Consider the following 18,880-nt stretch of genomic DNA (forward strand, 5'->3'; position numbering starts at 1 on the left):
AAAAAAACATGGCGGATCACCTCAGCGATCGCTGTATCGTGCCCCAAACATGACAAAAACAAGCCCCACAGCACACAGCCCTTCACACTGTACACAGGCTGACCCTGACAGTGCCACACAGCCCCCCCCCCCCCCCCCTGCAGCCCACAGCATGCAGCCAGAGCGATAGGGAGACAAACAGTGTGAACAGAGGCAGGTTACACAGTCCCAGACTGACACCCCCCCCAGACAGACAGGTCCCCACATAGACACACTTACCTCATAATGGCGTGGGGAACCCGCACAGGCGAACAAGCCGCTGCACATGAGGCAGGGAGAGTCGCATCCAGGACGCACAAAATCGGGGTTAAGAAACCGCACAGCGTCCAGTGAGGTAGCCACCTCACCAATCATCCCTGCACCGAACAGGGATGGGTCGTTCACTGCGCCAGGAGCATTACCTGGCTGAACGCTCGACGGCAGGCTGGGAAGCCACTGACCCACGACCTGCGACCAGGGGGATCAGCCCGAGACCCGGCCCGCACGAATCCTCTTCATCAGAAGAACTAACTAACGCTGACAAAAAGAACAGCTAAGTAAAGAGAGAGAAAAAACTCAAACAAAAAATCAAAAAAGAAGAGAAAGGCTGAGGCAAAATGCCCCAGCATAGAGAGATCCAGCTACTCCTGACAAGCTAGACATTGAAACTGAGATATGGTTGCAGGAAGTAGGAGGGTATTGACTGAGGGGACCACCTCCTGGGGGTGGGATATGTTAAAAGCTTTAATGTTAACATATTCTGTTGCCTAGCTACTCCTTCGGAGCAAAGTCTAATACCCATTGTGACGAATATGAAGAGGCGGCGACTGTCGGAGGACGTAAGAGAAATATTGTTATTTTTGCAAAATTGACGCTCTTTTTTTGTTAATAGCGCATGATCAAAAAATCGCACAGGTGATCAAATACCACCAAAAGAAAGCTCTGTTTGTGGGAAAAAAAGGACGTCAAATTCGTTTAGGTACGGCGTCGCACGACCGCGCAATTGTCCGTTAAAGTCACGCAGTGCCGAATCGCAAAATACCCCCTGGTCAGGAAGGGGGTAAAATCTTCCGGGGCTTAAGTGGTTAAAGAGCTCTATATATAACTGACCCATCAATGCATTCTGAAATCATTACCATTTGGAGGCTGGAGATCTGTTCAACATCTTTATTAACCAATGTTATAACTTGTACATTACACATCAAATGGATAGAAGCGAATAACATGAAGAGGTGATGAAAAAGAAAACATGGAGATAACATGAAAAATAACCTACAGACAGACAGGATAGGAATGTTAAAATGCATCTACACTCATAAGTTATGCCAGTAAGGGTCCATTAAAACACATTTAATGGACTATGCGATGCATAGTAGCTCATTATGCAATTGCTTTACAGGGGAAAGTTTTTTTTTTTTTTACTGCTTAATGTTTAAAATAGCTTTAACCCTTGCAGTGTGGTTGCAGCCCCACTGCAAGGGATCATTTTAAGTGTTCCCGGAGTTGGGCTTAAAAGACACAGCCTCCTGCATCGTACTATATTGTCAAAAGTATTGGGACGCCTGCCTGCCTTTACACACACATGACCGTTAATGGCATCCCAGTCTTAGTCCGTAGGGTTCAATATTGAGTTGGCCCACCCTTTGCACCTAGAACTGCTTCAACTCTTCTGGGAAGGCTGTCCACAAGGTTTAGGAGTGTCTATGGGAATGTTTGACCATTCTACCAGAAGCGCTCTAATTTATCCCAAAGGTGTTCTATTGGGTTGATGTCAGGACTCTGACTCGCTCATCCATGTCATCATTATTATTATTATTATTATTATACAGGATTTATATAGCGCCAACAGTTTGTGCAGCGCTTTACAGTGTGAGGGAAGACAATACAGTTACAATACAATTCAATACAGGAGGAAACAGAGGGCCCTGCTCATTAGAGCTTACAATCTAGAAGGTAGGGTCAAGTGAAACAAAAGGCAGTAACCGAGGGGGATGGGCAGATGTCTTTATGGACCTTGCTTTGTGCACTGGTGCACAGTCATGTTGGAACAGGAAGGGCCTTCCCCAAACTCCTCCCACAAAGTTGGGAGCATGAAATTGTCCAAAATTTCTTGGTATGCTGACGCCTTAAGGCCCCTTTCACACAGGCGGTCGGACCGTTCAGATCCGCCTGTTCATTTTTTTTGGCGGATCTGAACGGTCCCCCCATGCATCCCTATGGGGCATCGGATGTCAGCAGAGACATGTCCGCTGACATCCGATCCGTCAAATCTGGACGGATGGAAACCCTATTTTCCATCCGTCCAGCAGATCGGATGAGAATGGACCAACGGTCCGTTCCCATCCGATTCCCCCCATAGAGATGTATGGGGAACTGACAGCTGTGTCAGTGCGAAGAAGAACTGTCATCCTCCTGCTCAGCGGGGGATCGGTGGATCGATCCCCCGCTGAGATAAATGGAGTCCGTCCGACGGACAGGCTGTGTGAAAGAGCCCTAAGAGTTCCCTTCACTGGAACTAAGGGGCCAAGCCCAACCCCTGAAAAACAACCCCACACCATAATCCCCCCTCCACCAAATGATTTGGACCAGTGCACAAAGCAAGGTCCATAAAGACATGGATGAGCGAGTTTGGGGTGGAGGAACTTGACTGGCCTGCACAGAGTCCTGACATCAACTTAATAGAACACCTTTGGGATGAACTAGGGCACAGACTGCGTGCCAGGCCTTTTCGTCCAACATCAGTGCCTGATATCACAAATGTACTTCCTGGAGAATGGTCAAACATTCCCATAGACACACTCCTAAACCTTGTGGACAGCCTTCCCAAAAGAGTTGAAGCTGTTATAGCTGCAAAGGGTGGGCCAACTCAATATTGAACCCTACGGACTAAGACTGGGGTGCCATTAGTCACGGTTCACACTGGTGAGATGCGGGAAACCCTACGATTCAGTACTGGCTCCAGCATCGCACCTGAATCTCACACTGGTTCACACTGAGATCTGCGAACCGCCGGGGGTGTCAATGTAAAGTTAAGGAAACCGCCATTAGGGATCGACCGATATCTGTTTTTCGTTGCCGATACCAATATTTTGGCCATTGCATATTGGTATCGGCCGATATTTTCAACATGTAAAGTTTTGCAATATAAACACAATTTTTTACACAAATCTGTTAATGAACATGTTAATGTTTGTTTATTAAAATTTTTAACATTAAGGGCTCGTTCTTCACACCTTAACTGCAGGACAACTGATAGGAAAACTGCACTTGCAGGGACATCAGATTCACATCATCTAATTGTGAATGATGCATAAACTGCTGCAGCACTGCACTCACTCACTGCAATCATTTTAAATCACTACTGCAGTGCAGTCAGTGCAAAACTGCTAGAAAAAAAGCTAGACAAACAGCTAGACAGTGGATTGGAGTCAGTGGACTACCGCTGCAGTAGTGCACTCACTGCAATGATTTTAAATCACTACTGCACTGCAGTAGTGATTTAAAATTATTGCAGCAGTAGTCCACTGACTCCAATCAACTGTCTAGCTTTTCTTCTAGCAGTTTTGCACTGACTGCAACGCAGTCAGTGCAAAACTGCTAGAAAAAAAGCTAGGCAAAAGCTAGACAGTGAAATGGATTGGAGTGGACACTAGTACTATACTACTACACTTTCAATACTCCCAGTTAAGTAGAACATTATTATAGTGCAGAAAGCATAACATTTGACAATATCGGTAACCTCCGGGGCCGATACCGATATATCGGGGAAAGTGCACATCGGCCCTCGATATCTCGGCCTTGCCGATAATCGGTCGATCTCTAACCCCCATATTGGTTCGCAGTGCGAACTGTCAAAAGGTGCAGGAATCGGATTGCATAGGTGTCAACAACACCCATGCGATTTGATTCCAGTGTTAACCAAAAAAAGGGTTCTGCATCCGTGAAATCCGTACGGATGGAAACCCTCTTTTCCATCCGTCTGGAGGATTGGCTAAGATCGGATGAAAACGGACAGGCGCTCCGTTTTCATCCAATCTCCCATAGAGGAGAGCGGGGCTCTGACAGCTCCATCTCTGCAAAGCAAGCAGAGACGGGGGTGTCATCCCCCTGCTCAGCGGGGACCGGCGTATCGATCCCCACTGAGCAAAATGGAGTCCGCCGGGCGCCCCGACCGTGTGAAAGGAGCCTTAAGGTTCATGTGTGTGTAAAAGTAGGCAGCTCCATCTCTGCAAAGTAAGCAGAGACGGGGGTGTCATCCCCCTGCTCAGCGGGGACCGGCGTATCGATCCCCACTGAGCAAAATGGAGTCCGCCGGGCGCCCCGACCATGTGAAAGGAGCCTTAAGGTTCATGTGTGTGTAAAAGTAGGTGTCCCAATACTTTTGTCATTATAGTGTATGTTAAGGAGAAGATCAGCCTGTCCCTGGAGCATACGTATTCTGAGATTGTTCAGAAATGATCGCAGCTTACCATGAGGACTTCCTCCTGGTAAACAGATAAAAAAGTAAGAAATATATATATATATATATATATATATATATATATATATATATATATATATATATATAAAAAAATAGATATGCTGTGTGAATGGGAACACATAATACTATACACAAAGGTTTTCTCAATTATGACTGCAAAAGTGGAATACAAGGCTGGCTCTCACACCCCCATAGGCCTCACCAGTAGTGCGCACATTACATTTACAGTGAAATAGTTTACAGTATCACCTGTGAGATGCACAGCACATGCACGATTTGTGAGGCCAGATCAGTGCTTTATCTAGTGACACCCTGTATCAGTGATGGTGAACCTTGGCACCCCAGATGTTTTGGAACTACATTTCCCATGATGCTCATGCACGCTGCAGTGTAGGTGAGCATCATGGGAAATGTAGTTCCAAAACATCTGGGGTGCCAAGGTTCACCATCACTGCCCTATATGTATCTAGTGACACCCCATATTGTGATGTTGTGGGCCAGCCAGCTATGGGATTGTGCAGGATTTCATCTTGATTGATTTTCATGTTGCCTACCCTTTTTTTCTGTTTTCTTCTTGAAAAAAAAAATTCAGAGGAACAGAGGAATACAGCTGCAAATATTCTGCGGCTAATTAATGGTAAGATGTGCTTGTAGAAAGAAATGACATATCATAAATGTAGTGAAATATTATCTCACAAAACTAGCTTTTTTCTTGCAGCTTTCTACCCAGATCAAGGCAGCCAGTTATTTATAATGGAAATTTAAAGCAGAACTATAGGCACAACTTCTTTCCATTTTGGATACAGTACGTGGAGGGTTAGAATACGTCAGATTTTTTTTTTTCCGCCATCTCGGTCTTATTGCATTGATTTCCCTTAGCTTCCTGTCCCTTAGCCAAATCGGAAGTGAGAGAAAATTTCTGCAAATTAAAGGAATTTCTTGGGGACCCCCAGGTCACCATAACTAGTGTCCCCATTGGAAGATTTCCCATCTATTACTTTTCTGGGGACAATCCAAAATTTGAGGTTTTCTTTTACTGTCACTTTCAAAGATCATGGTAAACAGGACTAACAGAGAGGGAGAATCTCTCCCTAAGGCCTCTTTCACACAGGCGTTCCGATCCGGTCTGCCCGTCAGTTTTTCAGGCGGACCTGATCAGGCGCTTCATGCACCCCTATTGGGCAGCAGATGTCAGCGGTGACATGTCTGCTGACACCCGCTGCTATCCGATCCTGTCTGTAAAATCCGGACGGATGGAAACCCTATTTTCCATCCGTCTAGAGGACGGAGCGGATGAGAACGGACAGGCGGTCTGTTTTCATCTAAACTCTCCATAGAGGAGAGCGGGGCTCTGACAGGTCCGTCTCTGCACACAGAGCATCAGAGTCTGTCATCCATCTGCTCAGTGGAGCAAAATGGAGTCTACCGAGCGCACACCGCTCGTGTAACCCTTAGGCCCCTTTCACACATACGGTCCGTTCATTTCATCAGTTCAGTCATGTTTTTTTTGTCATCAGTTTTTTTCAGTCAACATCAGTTTTTCATCCATTGTCATCTGTTGTCCTCCTTTTTCATCCGTTTTTCGTCCATTGTCATCTGTTGTCCTCCTTTTTCATCCGTTTTTCGTTTATTGTCATCTGTTGTCCTCCTTTTTCATCCGTTTTTCGTCCATTGTCATCTGTTGTCTTCCTTTTTTATCAGTTTTTCGTCCATTGTCATCTGTTGTCCTCCTTTTTCATCCGTTTTTCGTCCATTGTCATCTGTTGTCTTCCTTTTTCATCCGTTTTTCGTCCATTGTCATCTGTTGTCTTCCTTTTTTATCAGTTTTTCGTCCATTGTCATCTGTTGTCCTCCTTTTTCATCCGTTTTTCGTCCATTGTCATCTGTTGTCTTCCTTTTTCATCCGTTTTTCGTCCATTGTCATCTGTTGTCTTCCTTTTTCATCAGTTTTTCGTCCATTGTCATCTGTTGTCCTCCTTTTTCATTCGTTTTTCGTCCGTTGTCATCCGTTTTTCGTCTGTATTTTAACAGATGAAAAATAGGGCTTTCATCCGTTCAAAAAAAACGGATGTTGATGGAAGCAGATCAAAACGGATGTAAATGAACGATCATCCATTTACATCCCTTTTCCCATAGGAATGCATTGATGTCTGTTTTTAATCGGTCAACGAATGGATGAAAAACAGATGAACGGACCGGTCCGTATGTGTGAAATGGGCCTAACAGGGGCACAGACAGCAATAAAAATTGACAGGGGCTCTAATCCCTCTCCACTATGTCCAAAGATAAAATAAAAAAAAAAGTTTTGCCTTTAGGCCCCTTTCACACTTGTACCACCTGAAAGTCACTCAACTTTGACTGGGCTTTATGCAAAGTCTGTGTAATCTTGAGGTCTATGGACCTCAATAAAATTGGGCCAAAGTAGTGCAGGGATTACTTTGAAGTCGCACAGATATGAATGGTACTCATTGGAAGTCATTGGGTATGAATTGTCATGTGATTTAGCAGTCCCAATTCGCAGGACAAATCGCACGAGTGTGAAAGGGGTCTTAGTTATATTTTAAGGGAATTCCTTGGGGACCCCCAGGTCACAACTAGTGTCACCATTGGAAGATTTCCTCTCTCTTAATTTTCTGGGGACAACCCACAATTTGGGATTTTCTTTTACTTTCAATGATAACAGTAAACAGGAAAATAGAGAGGGTGAATCTCCCTAACGGGGGCACAGACAGCAGTAAAAACTGACAGGGGTTCTAATCCATCTTCACTTCAAAAAAAAAAAAAAAAAAGTTTTGCCTTGTTATATTTTTAAAGGATATATGCTGCAATCACTGTTTCATTACCCTCTTCCCATTACAGGACGACACTAGTTTAACTTAAAGGGGAGGAATACTATTTTTTTAACCCAATATAACCAAATGACAATCAATTTTATCGCTTTTCTTTGTAATGGGAACAGACATTATATATATATATATATATATATATATATATATATATATATATATATATATATATATATATATATATATATATAGTCACAGTTAATCACCTGGCACTAGAAAAAAGTGTTTGTGCTCAGTGCTCCACTACATCATGGCATAGTGTAGTGATGGCAAACCTTGGCACCCCAGATGTTTTGGAACTACATTTCCCATGATGCTCTGCTACACTGCAGAGAACATGAGCATTATGGGAAATGTAGTTCCAAAACATCTGGGGTGCCAAAGTTCACCATCACTGACATGTGCAATGTTTCTCAACTCCAGTCCTCAAGTACCTCCAACAGGTCGTGTTTTCAGGATTTCCCTCTGATGAAATGGCTGTGGTAATTACTAAGGCAGTGAAACTGATCAAATCACTTGTGTAAATCTATGGAAAGCCTGAAAACATGACCTGTTGGGGGGATTTGAGGACTGGAGTCCAGAAACATTGGCATAGTGTACACAGGAGAGGGAAAGCTGCTATTACATCATAAAAGATGTCCTATTCTTTCTGGTTCAGACCTGCCCTGCTTTGAGACTAAGGAATGGCCACACACTCTTAAGGTAGAATTCTTTGCTTACTAACTAACCTAAAATTAATTGTAAACCTTTTTTTTTATTAGATAATAAACATGTCATACTTACCTGCTCTGTGCAATGGTTTTGCACAGAGCAGACCCAAACCTCCTCCATTGGCGCTCTTGGCTCCACCTCTTCAGCGAGTGCCCTCATAAGAAACCGCTTCCTTTGAGGGCACTCGTGCAGACTCGATCCAGAGCCGCACTGCCTATGCTAACTGGGGGGGATTTTAAATTACTTACCTATTTTCAGCCCTGGGTCAGTCAGTAATGGCTGCAGGGGAGAGAAGAACACACCTTACTATGGCTGGGAGATCTGGGAGCAGCGACATCACCCATAGGCTCCCATATCCAAGCACTTGTTGTCACTTTCCCATCTCCCCTGCAGCCACCGACATAGTGGAGCCGGATCACGTGAACGGAGCGGGCCGAAAATAAGTAAATATACACTTTTTTTTTTTTTTTAGACAGGTTAGTCAGTACAGGTAGCTGGAGGGGGGCACATGTTTAAGGCTAATTAGTGTTAGGCAGGGGGTCATTTTGGTGCCTTAAGCCAAGGGGGGTGAACAGGCAAATAAATGTATGTATATACACATGATTATCTAATACCAACGGCATATTATCCAATGACCGTGGTAACCACAGCTAATAATTAATGATTTTATTATTTATTAAGCTAATGGGTGACCATTTGTAATTGATCCATTACATCATGGCATAGTGTACACAGAACAGAAGAGGGTAAACTCCTGTATTACATCATGAAAGATGGCCTATTCTGTTTCAGACCTCTTCTGCTCGGATATCAAGGAATGGCCACACACTTAAAGAAGAAGTACAGCCAAAGCTGGTTTAGCTGTACTTCTCCTCTGGATCAGTTCTTTTTGCACTCCTGTGACCCATTTTTAGCACACAGCGGGCTAAAGTCCACTGTCTGCTGACGTGACAGAGCCAGTCAAGACTTGGGCAAAATCGTGACCATGGAGGGTCTGCCTGGACTGGCACCCGGCTCAGTCTCTCAACGAACCGCTGAGAGCCTGAGCTGGCCGCTCCCGCCCCCTTCACAGCTCAGCGCTCCAGTGAGCGAGGGTGGGGGGCAGAGCAGAGAGCCGCTGACTGACAGTGAGCAGCGAGAACCCAGGGGGTCTGCGGCTGGAGGAGATGTAGAGGCAGTTTGCCCCCATCTTAAATCACGTCCGCCCTATACCCACGGGGTCCGGGAACTTTTCCTCCAGCGGCCCTGTTTTGCCATCATTGGTGGACTGGGACACCCATGTGGAATATTTTGCATGTGGCCAGATAGGCACTATGAGTTCTAGCATTTTTTAAACTGCCCACTAGATGGAGCTTTTCCCTTTCTATATATATATATACTAACACACATAGGAGCAGTGGAGAAAATCACATGTGATTCAGACAGGAATCACACCGCATTCCTATTCAAATTGCATATGATTCTTTGCAGTGCGATTTGTGCCAATTTTTTTTTTAGGTATTGACGCAAATCGCACCCCAACGTATCGGTACTCGGTATCGGCCAGTACTTGACCGAAAGTATCGGTACTTGTAACCACCAGTAAAGAAAAACGGTATCGGTGCAACCCCAATGCAAATAGTGATGGCTCCTCTCAGCCTTTCATTTGTGCAGGTTAAGTGACTGCCGCTGTTCTTATACATCTGTCATTCCAGCTGCAGAAATATGGCAGATGCACGTATTCGTCTATGTCAGTGAGGCCGGCCTTTCGCTTCCTTACATTCTTGGCGTTAAGAAAAAAAAATACAGTTGGGCAGCTTTCTGATTTCCTCAGATGAAAACACTATTTAGTGGTCATACACAGTGATTGACAGCAGTCATTTCATATAATGTATACTTTTTATTTCATATGTTGTATATTTTCATACACTGTATATTAAACACACAGTCTATGCTCATTCAAGTATTTCTCTACAAATCCCTAGACCCACTGACCAGGCACATGGAGATGGTGACGGAGATCGTGGTACCTACAGTGTGTACATTGTGCATTCTAATCAGCGCTGTGCTCCTGATGATTCTTCTGCGAAGACGGAGCTAGGACAAATACAGGGGAATACCGACAAGATCACGGACATTACCACTATCTCTGCCCAGCATAGACTCTGAAGAATTGTGACCCCCCCCCTTCTCTTCTGTTTCCCTGATGAAAAAAAGGAAATGCGGTGTTAGAATTACCCTCCACATCATAGCGTGTATAGAATTACCCACCACATCATAGCATGTATAGCATTACCCTCCACATCATAGCGTGTATAGAATTACCCTCCACATCATAGCATGTATAGCATTACCCTCCACATCATAGCATGTATAGCATTACCGACCACATCATAGCATGTATAGCATTACCGACCACATCATAGCATGTATAGCATTACCGACCACATCATAGCGTGTATAGCATTACCCTCCACATCATAGCATGTATAGCATTACCCTCCACATCATAGCATGTATAGCATTACCCTCCACATCATAGCGTGTATAGAATTACCCTCCACATCATAGCATGTATAGAATTACCCTCCACATCATAGCGTGTATAGAATTACCCTCCACATCATAGCATGTATAGAATTACCCTCCACATCATAGCGTGTATAGAATTACCCTCCACATCATAGCATGTATAGAATTACCCTCCACATCATAGCATGTATAGAATTACCCTCCACATCATAGCGTGTATAGAATTACCCTCCACATCATAGCATGTATAGCATTACCCTCCACATCATAGCATGTATAGCATTACCCTCCACATCATAGCATGCATAGCATTACCGACCACATCATAGCATGTATAGCATTACCCTCCACATCATAGGATGTATAGCATTACCCTCCACATCATACCATGTATAGCATTACCCTCCACATCATAGCGTGTATAGAATTACCCTCCACATCATAGCATGTATAGAATTACCCTCCACATCATAGCGTGTATAGAATTACCCTCCACATCATAGCATGTATAGAATTACCCTCCACATCATAGCGTGTATAGAATTACCCTCCACATCATAGCGTGTATAGAATTACCCTCCACATCATAGCATGCATAGCATTACCCTCCACATCATAGCGTGTATAGAATTACCCTCCACATCATAGCGTGTATAGAATTACCCTCCACATCATAGCGTGTATAGAATTACCCTCCACATCATAGCGTGTATAGCATTACCCTCCACATCATAGCATGCATAGCATTACCGACCACATCATAGCATGTATAGCATTACCCTCCACATCATAGCATGTATAGCATTACCCTCCACATCATAGCATGCATAGCATTACCGACCACATCATAGCATGTATAGCATTACCCTCCACATCATAGCATGCATAGCATTATCCTCCACATCATAGCATGTATAGAATTACCCTCCACATCATAGCATGTATAGCATTACCCTCCACATCATAGCATGTATAGCATTACCCTCCACATCATAGCATGTATAGCATTACCCACCACATTATAGCATGTATAGCATTACCGACCACATCATAGCATGTATAGCATTACCCACCACATCATAGCATGCATAGCATTACCCACCACATCATAGCATGCATAGCATTACCCTCCACATCATAGCATGTATAGCATTACCCCTCCACATCATAGTGTGTATAGCATTACCCTCCACATCATAGCATGCATAGCATTACCCACCACATCATAGCATGTATAGCATTACCCTCCACATCATAGCATGTATAGCATTACCCACCACATCATAGCATGCATAGCATTACCCACCACATCATAGCATGTATAGCATTACCCACCACATCATAGCATGTATAGCATTACCCTCCACATCATAGCATGTATAGCATTACCTTCCACATCATAGCATGTATAGCATTACCCTCCACATCATAGCATGTATAGCATTACCCTCCACATCATAGCATGTATAGCAATACCTACCTGTCTGAGAGGGCAGAAGGGGGTGGGCAAGTGCCACAACTTTTCTCAGTAGCAGCGGCCACTGTTAACCCACAGTGCCAGAAAACTGCAACTCAGGATAATATCAGACGGCGAAGTGGAAATTTTTTAAGCACAAGCAGCTGGTGTGTAATGGGATACAGAACCATTACACATTGTATTTGTGTATGGTGCTATAGTTCCAAAAAAAAAAAAAGAAAGAAACTGGAAGAAAACCCTATCTATAACTATTCTTAAAAATGTTCCCTCCGCCCCACATAACTTGTATAAAAAAATAACTGTATTCACCTATATTCAACCTGCGAAAGTCTGGTCACATGATTCTACAGCTCTAGGTAAGGGAGTGCTTGACAATGGCTGTGAATTCTGGGAGCCATAATGGCACTTATAGGTTTCCTTGGCCGAGCCATTGTCAGCGTTCTCTCCTCTCCCCTGCAGCAGTCACGCACTGACACAGGAGAGCCGGTGTAACGTTATAATTCCATACCGTCGTCACTTCCTGTGTGAAACAGCTGAGCAGCGCAGCAGTGCGCATGCTCAGAGGGCTGGATACGCAATTGAACAGCAAAGAATTTGAGAAGTGCGCATGCTCGGAGGGACTGAAGTTACCACGGCACTGTGTGTAAATTTATACTTGCGGCGGTTTATAAAAACACTTCGGCTGCAACATCAATCATCTCCTCTCCGATCCCTGTCATTTCCCTGATGTGGGCTAATAAATATAAAAGCGGCGGCGGGTGTATGAGATGTAAATGACGCTGATCGCGGCTCCGTGAGCCGCTTTTATATTTATTACCGGAGATCAGGGAAGTGACAGGGAGAGGAGCGGACATGAGCGATGATGTAGAGGAGGTGTTTTATTGTAACCGCCGCAAGTTTAAGTACCGCGAGAAATCCATACCCTCCGTAGGTGAACCGGAAGTGACGAGGGTATGGTTTTCTCACGGGTATGGTTTTTTCACGGAACACCAGAGCTGCGAGATCATGTGACTGGATCGAATTAAAAATAGGCAAATACACAGATCTTTCTTTTATACAGGTTAGATAGGAGGAGAAGAGAGGGGACATTTTTAAGAACAGTTAGGCTGGGTTAACATATATTTTAACCGCATCCAATTCACTCTCAATGGAGCCGGTGGACACATTCAGGGCGGCTGCAGAGTGGTTTTGAAAAGGGTCCTGTGCATTTTTGGGTCCGGTTCAGGTGCGAATGCAGGCAAAAATTTGCACCTAAATTGCACTTGAACCAGTGAGCAGAAATGCAGCTGACTCTGGACTGCAAACTGCAGCCAGACATGTGTGAACCCGGCTTTATAGCTGGGTTTTCTTCCTTTCTTTCACGTTAAAGCGGTAGTAAGCTCTGCTTTTGAACTTGTACCTTCAGGTAAGCCTATAATAAAGGCTTATCTGTAGGTACAGTGACTATCTCCTAAACATATTCACACTAGATGCAGCCGGTGAAGTCACTAGCGCATGCGCTCTGAAGGGCCGGCATAACAGTGCCATCCCTTTAGAGCTCGGTGCCATAAACCGTGACTCCCTTGTGCATTCGCGGGAGTTACATCATCACGGCTCAGCCATTCACAGGACCGGAGCAAATGAACCTGGAAGAAAGACCGGGGGAAGATGGAAGCCCTGTCGGCGGTGACAGCGCACTGCTGGAGGACTTTGTTCTAAGGTAAGTATTTCACAATGTACTCCAAAGACATGCTGGTAGGTTAATTGGATCCTGTATAAAAAAATAAAAAAAAATTGGCCCTACTGTGTATGTATATGAGTTAGGGACCTTAGATTGTAAGCTCCTTGAGGGCAGGGACTGATGTGAATGTACAATGTATATGTAAAGCGCTGCGTAAATTGACAGCGCTATATAAGTACCGGAAATAATAATGATAATAATAATACTAGCATGAAATGCATACTAGCACATTATGCCATTGCCTTGCAGGGGACTTATTTTTATTTATTTATTTTTAACGTCTGTGGTTTACTACCGCTTTAAACCCAACAGGACAGCTCAGTAGAAAACATGTTACATACATATGAACAGTAATCATAAAATGATGAAGGGTAACATATTGATCATATCTTGGTGAAAGCAGCTCACAAGTAGTTTGAAGTGTGTCAATGGGATTGTTTGACCATTCTTTGAGTTGGCCCACCCTTTGCAGCTATAACAGCTTCCACTCTTCTGGGAGCCGTCCACAAGGTTTAGGAGTGTGTCTATGGGAATGTTTGACCATTCTTCCCGAAGCGTATTTGTGAGGCCGTGTACGGATGTTGAACGAGAAGGCCTGGCTCGCAGTCTCCGCTCTAATTCATCCCAAAGGTGTTCCATCAGGTTGAGGTCAGGACTCTGTTTAGGCCAGTCATATTCCTCCACCCCAAACTCGCTCATCCATGTTTCATGCACCTTGCTTTGTGCACTGGTCATGTTGGAACAGGAAGAGGCCATCCCAAAACTGTTCCCACAAAGTTGGGAGCATGAAAATGTTCAAAATGTCTTGGTATGCTGACACCTTAAGAGTTTCCTTCACTGGAACTAAGGGGCCAAGCCCAACCCCTGAAAAACAACCCCACCCCATAATCCCCCCTCCACCAAATGATTTAGACCAGTGCACAAAGCAAGGTCCATTAACACTTGGATGAGCAAGTTTGGGGTGGAGGAACCTGACTGGCCTGCACAGAGCCCTGACCTCAAACTGATAGAACACCGTTGAGATGAATTAGAGCGGACACTGCGAGCCGGGCCTTCTCATCTATCATCAGTGCCTGACCTCACAAATGCAATTCTGGAAGAATGGTCAAACATTCCCATAGACACTCCTAAACCTAGTGGACAGCCTTCCCAGAAGAGTTGAAGCTGTTATAGCTGCAAAGGGTGGGCCAACTCAATATTGAACCCTACAGACTAAGACTGGGATGCCATTAAAGATCATGTGTGTGTAAAGGCAGGCATCCCAATACTTTTGGCAAAATAGTGTATGTTAGACTTATAGAACTGTGCAATGCAACAGTGTGACCGGCCTACAGCACTGGTATTCCCACTCTCAGCTCGATTTCTGATATGCAACAGATTACAGGACGTTTATATATATATATACACAAATATCATGTTACTACACGTGCGGGATTTGATAAGTTTGGAAGCTATAATGAAGGGTGCATTTCTATGTTCCCCTGGTGGTTTGCCTTTAGACATGCACATGAATGAAAAACGAATAGACCTTAAAGTGGTGTTGTGGTCACGTGTAAACATGAAGTCTTCTGCTGGCCAGTGTTGGGGTCTCCTTTACTCTCATTCTACTTTACAGGACAATTCTAGGCAGTTTTGAAAATATGCAGAATTTTCAAACTTTCACATTTCTCACAAATATATTCCGCACTCCCAAAAAAAAATATTTAAGAGCATCCTCACATCTTACTACAGCAGAAAAATGGAATGCAGCCCTGACATACATTGTATAGGAATTGTGGGGTTAATGCTGCTGAATGTTTTTGACATATTTTACAGTTTGGGTTGTGGAATGTTTAGCATTTGGCCAGGAACATTTCTGACGTTCTCTGATTTTTGGCTAATAGAGATGTCGTCTAAAACTGGTGATGTATGATATACTGTTTTATATTTGCACTTTGTGTTAATAAATTTTCATGAAAAACTGTATCTCAAATCATAGAAATCCACGTATTGCTTAATTTAACCCTTTAGGCTCCATGTACACGGGACGTTGTTAAAAGTCCCTTTGAATGCTGGAATTTTTAGGACGTTTGAAACGTTTGAATCGTTTACGTTTAGAACCGTTCGTAGGAAGTCAAAAAAATGATTCCCCTTTAAAATGGAAAAACGCATACGCTAAACCCAGGTCATTGCGTTCGGTCGCATTTGGCCACGTTTTTGCGTTTGAAACGCCGGGAAACACACGTTCGAACGCAAATAATTGCTTTCCAAAAAACGTCCCTGAACTCAACTGCCTGCAAATAACTGTAAACGACCCTGTGTACATGGACAGATAAGATAACAGAGGAGGGTTTAGGGGCTTCTGAAAAAAAATGCCCAACTGCTCCTAAACAGCCATTTACAACGTCCCGTGTACATGGAGCCTTAAGGTTTTAGGACTGGGGTGCCCAACCTTTTGAAGAGTGAGGGCCACTTAAGCGACTTGGTAACCGGTCGCAGCCACAATGAGCGGAGTAGGTGGATGACAGGTCCATGTCCACTCTGCATATGCAGAGCAGACACAGCCCTGCTCTACCCTATGGGCCCTCAATCAGACAAAGGTTTCTGTTTAGCTGATCGGATTAGAGATAGGCGGGTGTAAATGGACACAAGTCCACCACAGAGCTGAAAAACGGACAGGCGGACCCAATCAGACTGATCTTGTGAAAGGGGCCTAAGCAGGGGCGTAACTACAGGGGTTGCAATTGCAACTGGGCCTCATGCTCCAAGGGGCCTGTGCGGCTCCCCTGTACACCTGGATAGAAGTGGAGGTGGGGGCAGCATGTAGAGAAATCACTGTCCTCCTTTTTCCTCCTGTAGCTGTAGGAGGAAAATGGAGGAGATTGGTTCCTCTGTATGCTGCCCCCGCCACTCCTCCTATACAGTTCACTTGTGCTCTGCTGTCTCTGGGCCCCTGTGTGCTCCCCTGGTCCCCCCCCCCACTGTGCTGCCCCCCCCCCCCCACCCCACTGTGCTCCCTTCTCTCCTGCCGGCTTCTGCAGGGGATGTGTCACAATAGAGAACCAGGAAGGGGTCAGTAAATATGTAATTTACTAGCTCCTTCCTTTTCTGAATGGACAGAGTCATAGTCAGTGACATTGTAAAAAAATAAAATAAAATGATAAAAAATAATACAATTAAAATACCAAAAAATTAAAACTACCGACACCAGTGGGTGAACTTCTAGGATCGCAAAGGTCACACTTGCCACCGGCCCTGGCATTCCACCACCATGGGGAGGCCCCAAGATGGCAGGAAGGGGGCCCACTGCAGAACTTGTGAAAGGGTCCCGCTGCGGGACCGTAATAAAGGGCCCCGCAACAAGAGTAAAGGGCCCCAGGATCAGTGGGAAGAGCCCCAGGCCAGGGGTCCCTTCATGGTTTCTTGCACCGGGACACTGACGGTTCTCTGGGCCCAAGTTTACCCGAATCTTTGAAAAGAGATTCCAACAATTGTATCGCTTAATCAGTGTGTATGAATACAATGTGAATATATATATAAAAACAAATACCAAACAATTCAAACCAAATTAGTGAATGAAACAAATATCAGAGTATAAATATTGAACCAAAATAACTTCTGTGATTAAAAGTGAAAAGAAAGTTTAGTACCAAAAAGTAAAAGAAAAATAAATCCACAGCCAGTTCTGAGATGGATAATCTTCCTGGGGCTCAGTGTTCCACCCTCATGCTGATTAATAAAAATTGTCCACTTACCAAAAGGCTATGGTCATGCAGCATGATAGATAAATCCACCACTCAGTGGTGTATTTTGGTTTTGTGCTGCCCTAGGCAAGACTAAAATTGGGCGCCCCCTCCTATGTAAATTTGCCCCACTCCTTCCTTTTTAACGGATGTGACTCCCTCCAAAATTGAAGGACTCCAAGTGCCAGCATGAACCCCTGAGATCTCACGGGGTGGGGGGGGGGGGTAAGAGAGGGGGGGAGAGAGAGAGGGGGTGGATGAGGGAGGGAGAGAGGGGGGTGAGAGAGAGAGAGGGGGGTGAGTGAGGAAAGGAGGGAGGGAGAGAGGGGTGAGGGAGAGAGGGGGTGAGAGAGAGAGGGGGGGATGAAAGGGAGAGAGAGAGAGAGGATGAGAGAGAGAGAGAAGGGGGGGCGGTGAGAGAGAGAGGATGAGAGGGGGAATGAGAGAGAGAGAGAGAGGATGAGAGAGGGAATGAGAGAGAGAGAGAGAGAGAGAGGATGAGAGAGAGAGAGAGAGAGAGAGAGGATGAGAGAGAGAGAAAGAGAGGGGGATGAGAGAAGAGGGGTTGAGGAAGAGGGGTTGAGAGAGAGGGGGGGTGAGAGAGAGAGAGAGAGGGAGGGGGGGTGAGAGAGAAAGAGAGAGGGGGGTGAGAGAGAAAGAGAGAGGTGGGTGAGAGAGAAAGAGAGAGGGGGAGAGAGAGAAAGAGAGAGGGGGAGAGAGAGAGAGGGGGGGTGAGTGAGTGAGAGAGAGGAGGGAGGGGTCAGAGAGAGAGGTGGGAGAGGCGGCTCTAGCAACCAGTGGCCAAAAGAGTCTCAGGTGGAGGGCGGGGGGCAGCTTTTTTGCTGCCCCCCTGCAAAGTGCCGCCCTAGGCCTGGGCCTTGTCAGCCTAGGCCAAAATACAGCACTGCCACCACTGATAAACCAACTCGGGATCAAACTCTAACTCGGATCAGAAACCCAGCCACAGAAAAGTAGATGCAGCAACAGATTCGCTCGATACAGGATAAATCATATATGGAGAAAAAGGAGCTGATAGTGCATTATCTTAACCACTTTACCGCTGAGTACCGTAGTACTACTGCGGCAAAGTGGCTCGTTATCGTCTGACGACGTAGACCTACGTCGCCAGACTCCTCCCCCTGTAGGCGGCGCTCGCGCGCCGCCGGAGGCGCGCTCCCGCTGCTTTCATTCACAGCGGGAGTCGGGCCAGGGGAGGAGCAGCGGCGATCGCCGCTGCTCTGCCCCGATCGTCGGGGAATCCAGTTTGGAGATCCGCCCGCCTGTGTAAACAGAGCGGGCGGATCTCCTCAGTGACAGGGAGTGACAGATTGGAGTGTTCAGCATAGCTGGACATCCGATCTGTCCCTGTCTCACACAGTCACCTCCCCCCCCCAC

At 45.3% G+C, this 18,880-nt stretch overlaps 2 protein-coding genes across 5 annotated transcripts in view; one reads left to right on the forward strand and one right to left on the reverse strand.

Annotated features, from left to right (window-relative positions):
* Positions 1-10,226, forward strand: part of LCTL (lactase like) — a 79,151-nt gene extending 68,925 nt beyond the window's left edge. For 2 of the 3 annotated variants that reach the window (XM_082253014.1, XM_082253015.1), the window contains exons 13-14: positions 5,091-5,135; positions 10,020-10,226. In XM_082253014.1, the coding sequence (XP_082109140.1) occupies positions 5,091-5,135; positions 10,020-10,135 (161 nt within the window). In that variant the 3' untranslated portion in view covers positions 10,136-10,226. The remainder of the gene's footprint in view (positions 1-5,090; positions 5,136-10,019) is intronic. The other variant, XM_082253016.1, reaches the window with a different exon arrangement.
* The window catches only part of ZWILCH (zwilch kinetochore protein), a 164,008-nt gene continuing 155,344 nt past the window's right edge, over positions 10,217-18,880 (reverse strand). For both annotated transcript variants that reach the window (XM_082253012.1, XM_082253013.1), the window contains one exon: positions 10,217-10,237. The gene's annotated coding sequence lies outside the window, so the exon portion shown is untranslated. The remainder of the gene's footprint in view (positions 10,238-18,880) is intronic.

The sequence above is a fragment of the Pelophylax lessonae genome (genome assembly GCF_965119305.1).
Source record: "Pelophylax lessonae genome assembly, chromosome: 4".
NCBI classification, from domain to species: Eukaryota; Metazoa; Chordata; class Amphibia; order Anura; family Ranidae; genus Pelophylax; species Pelophylax lessonae.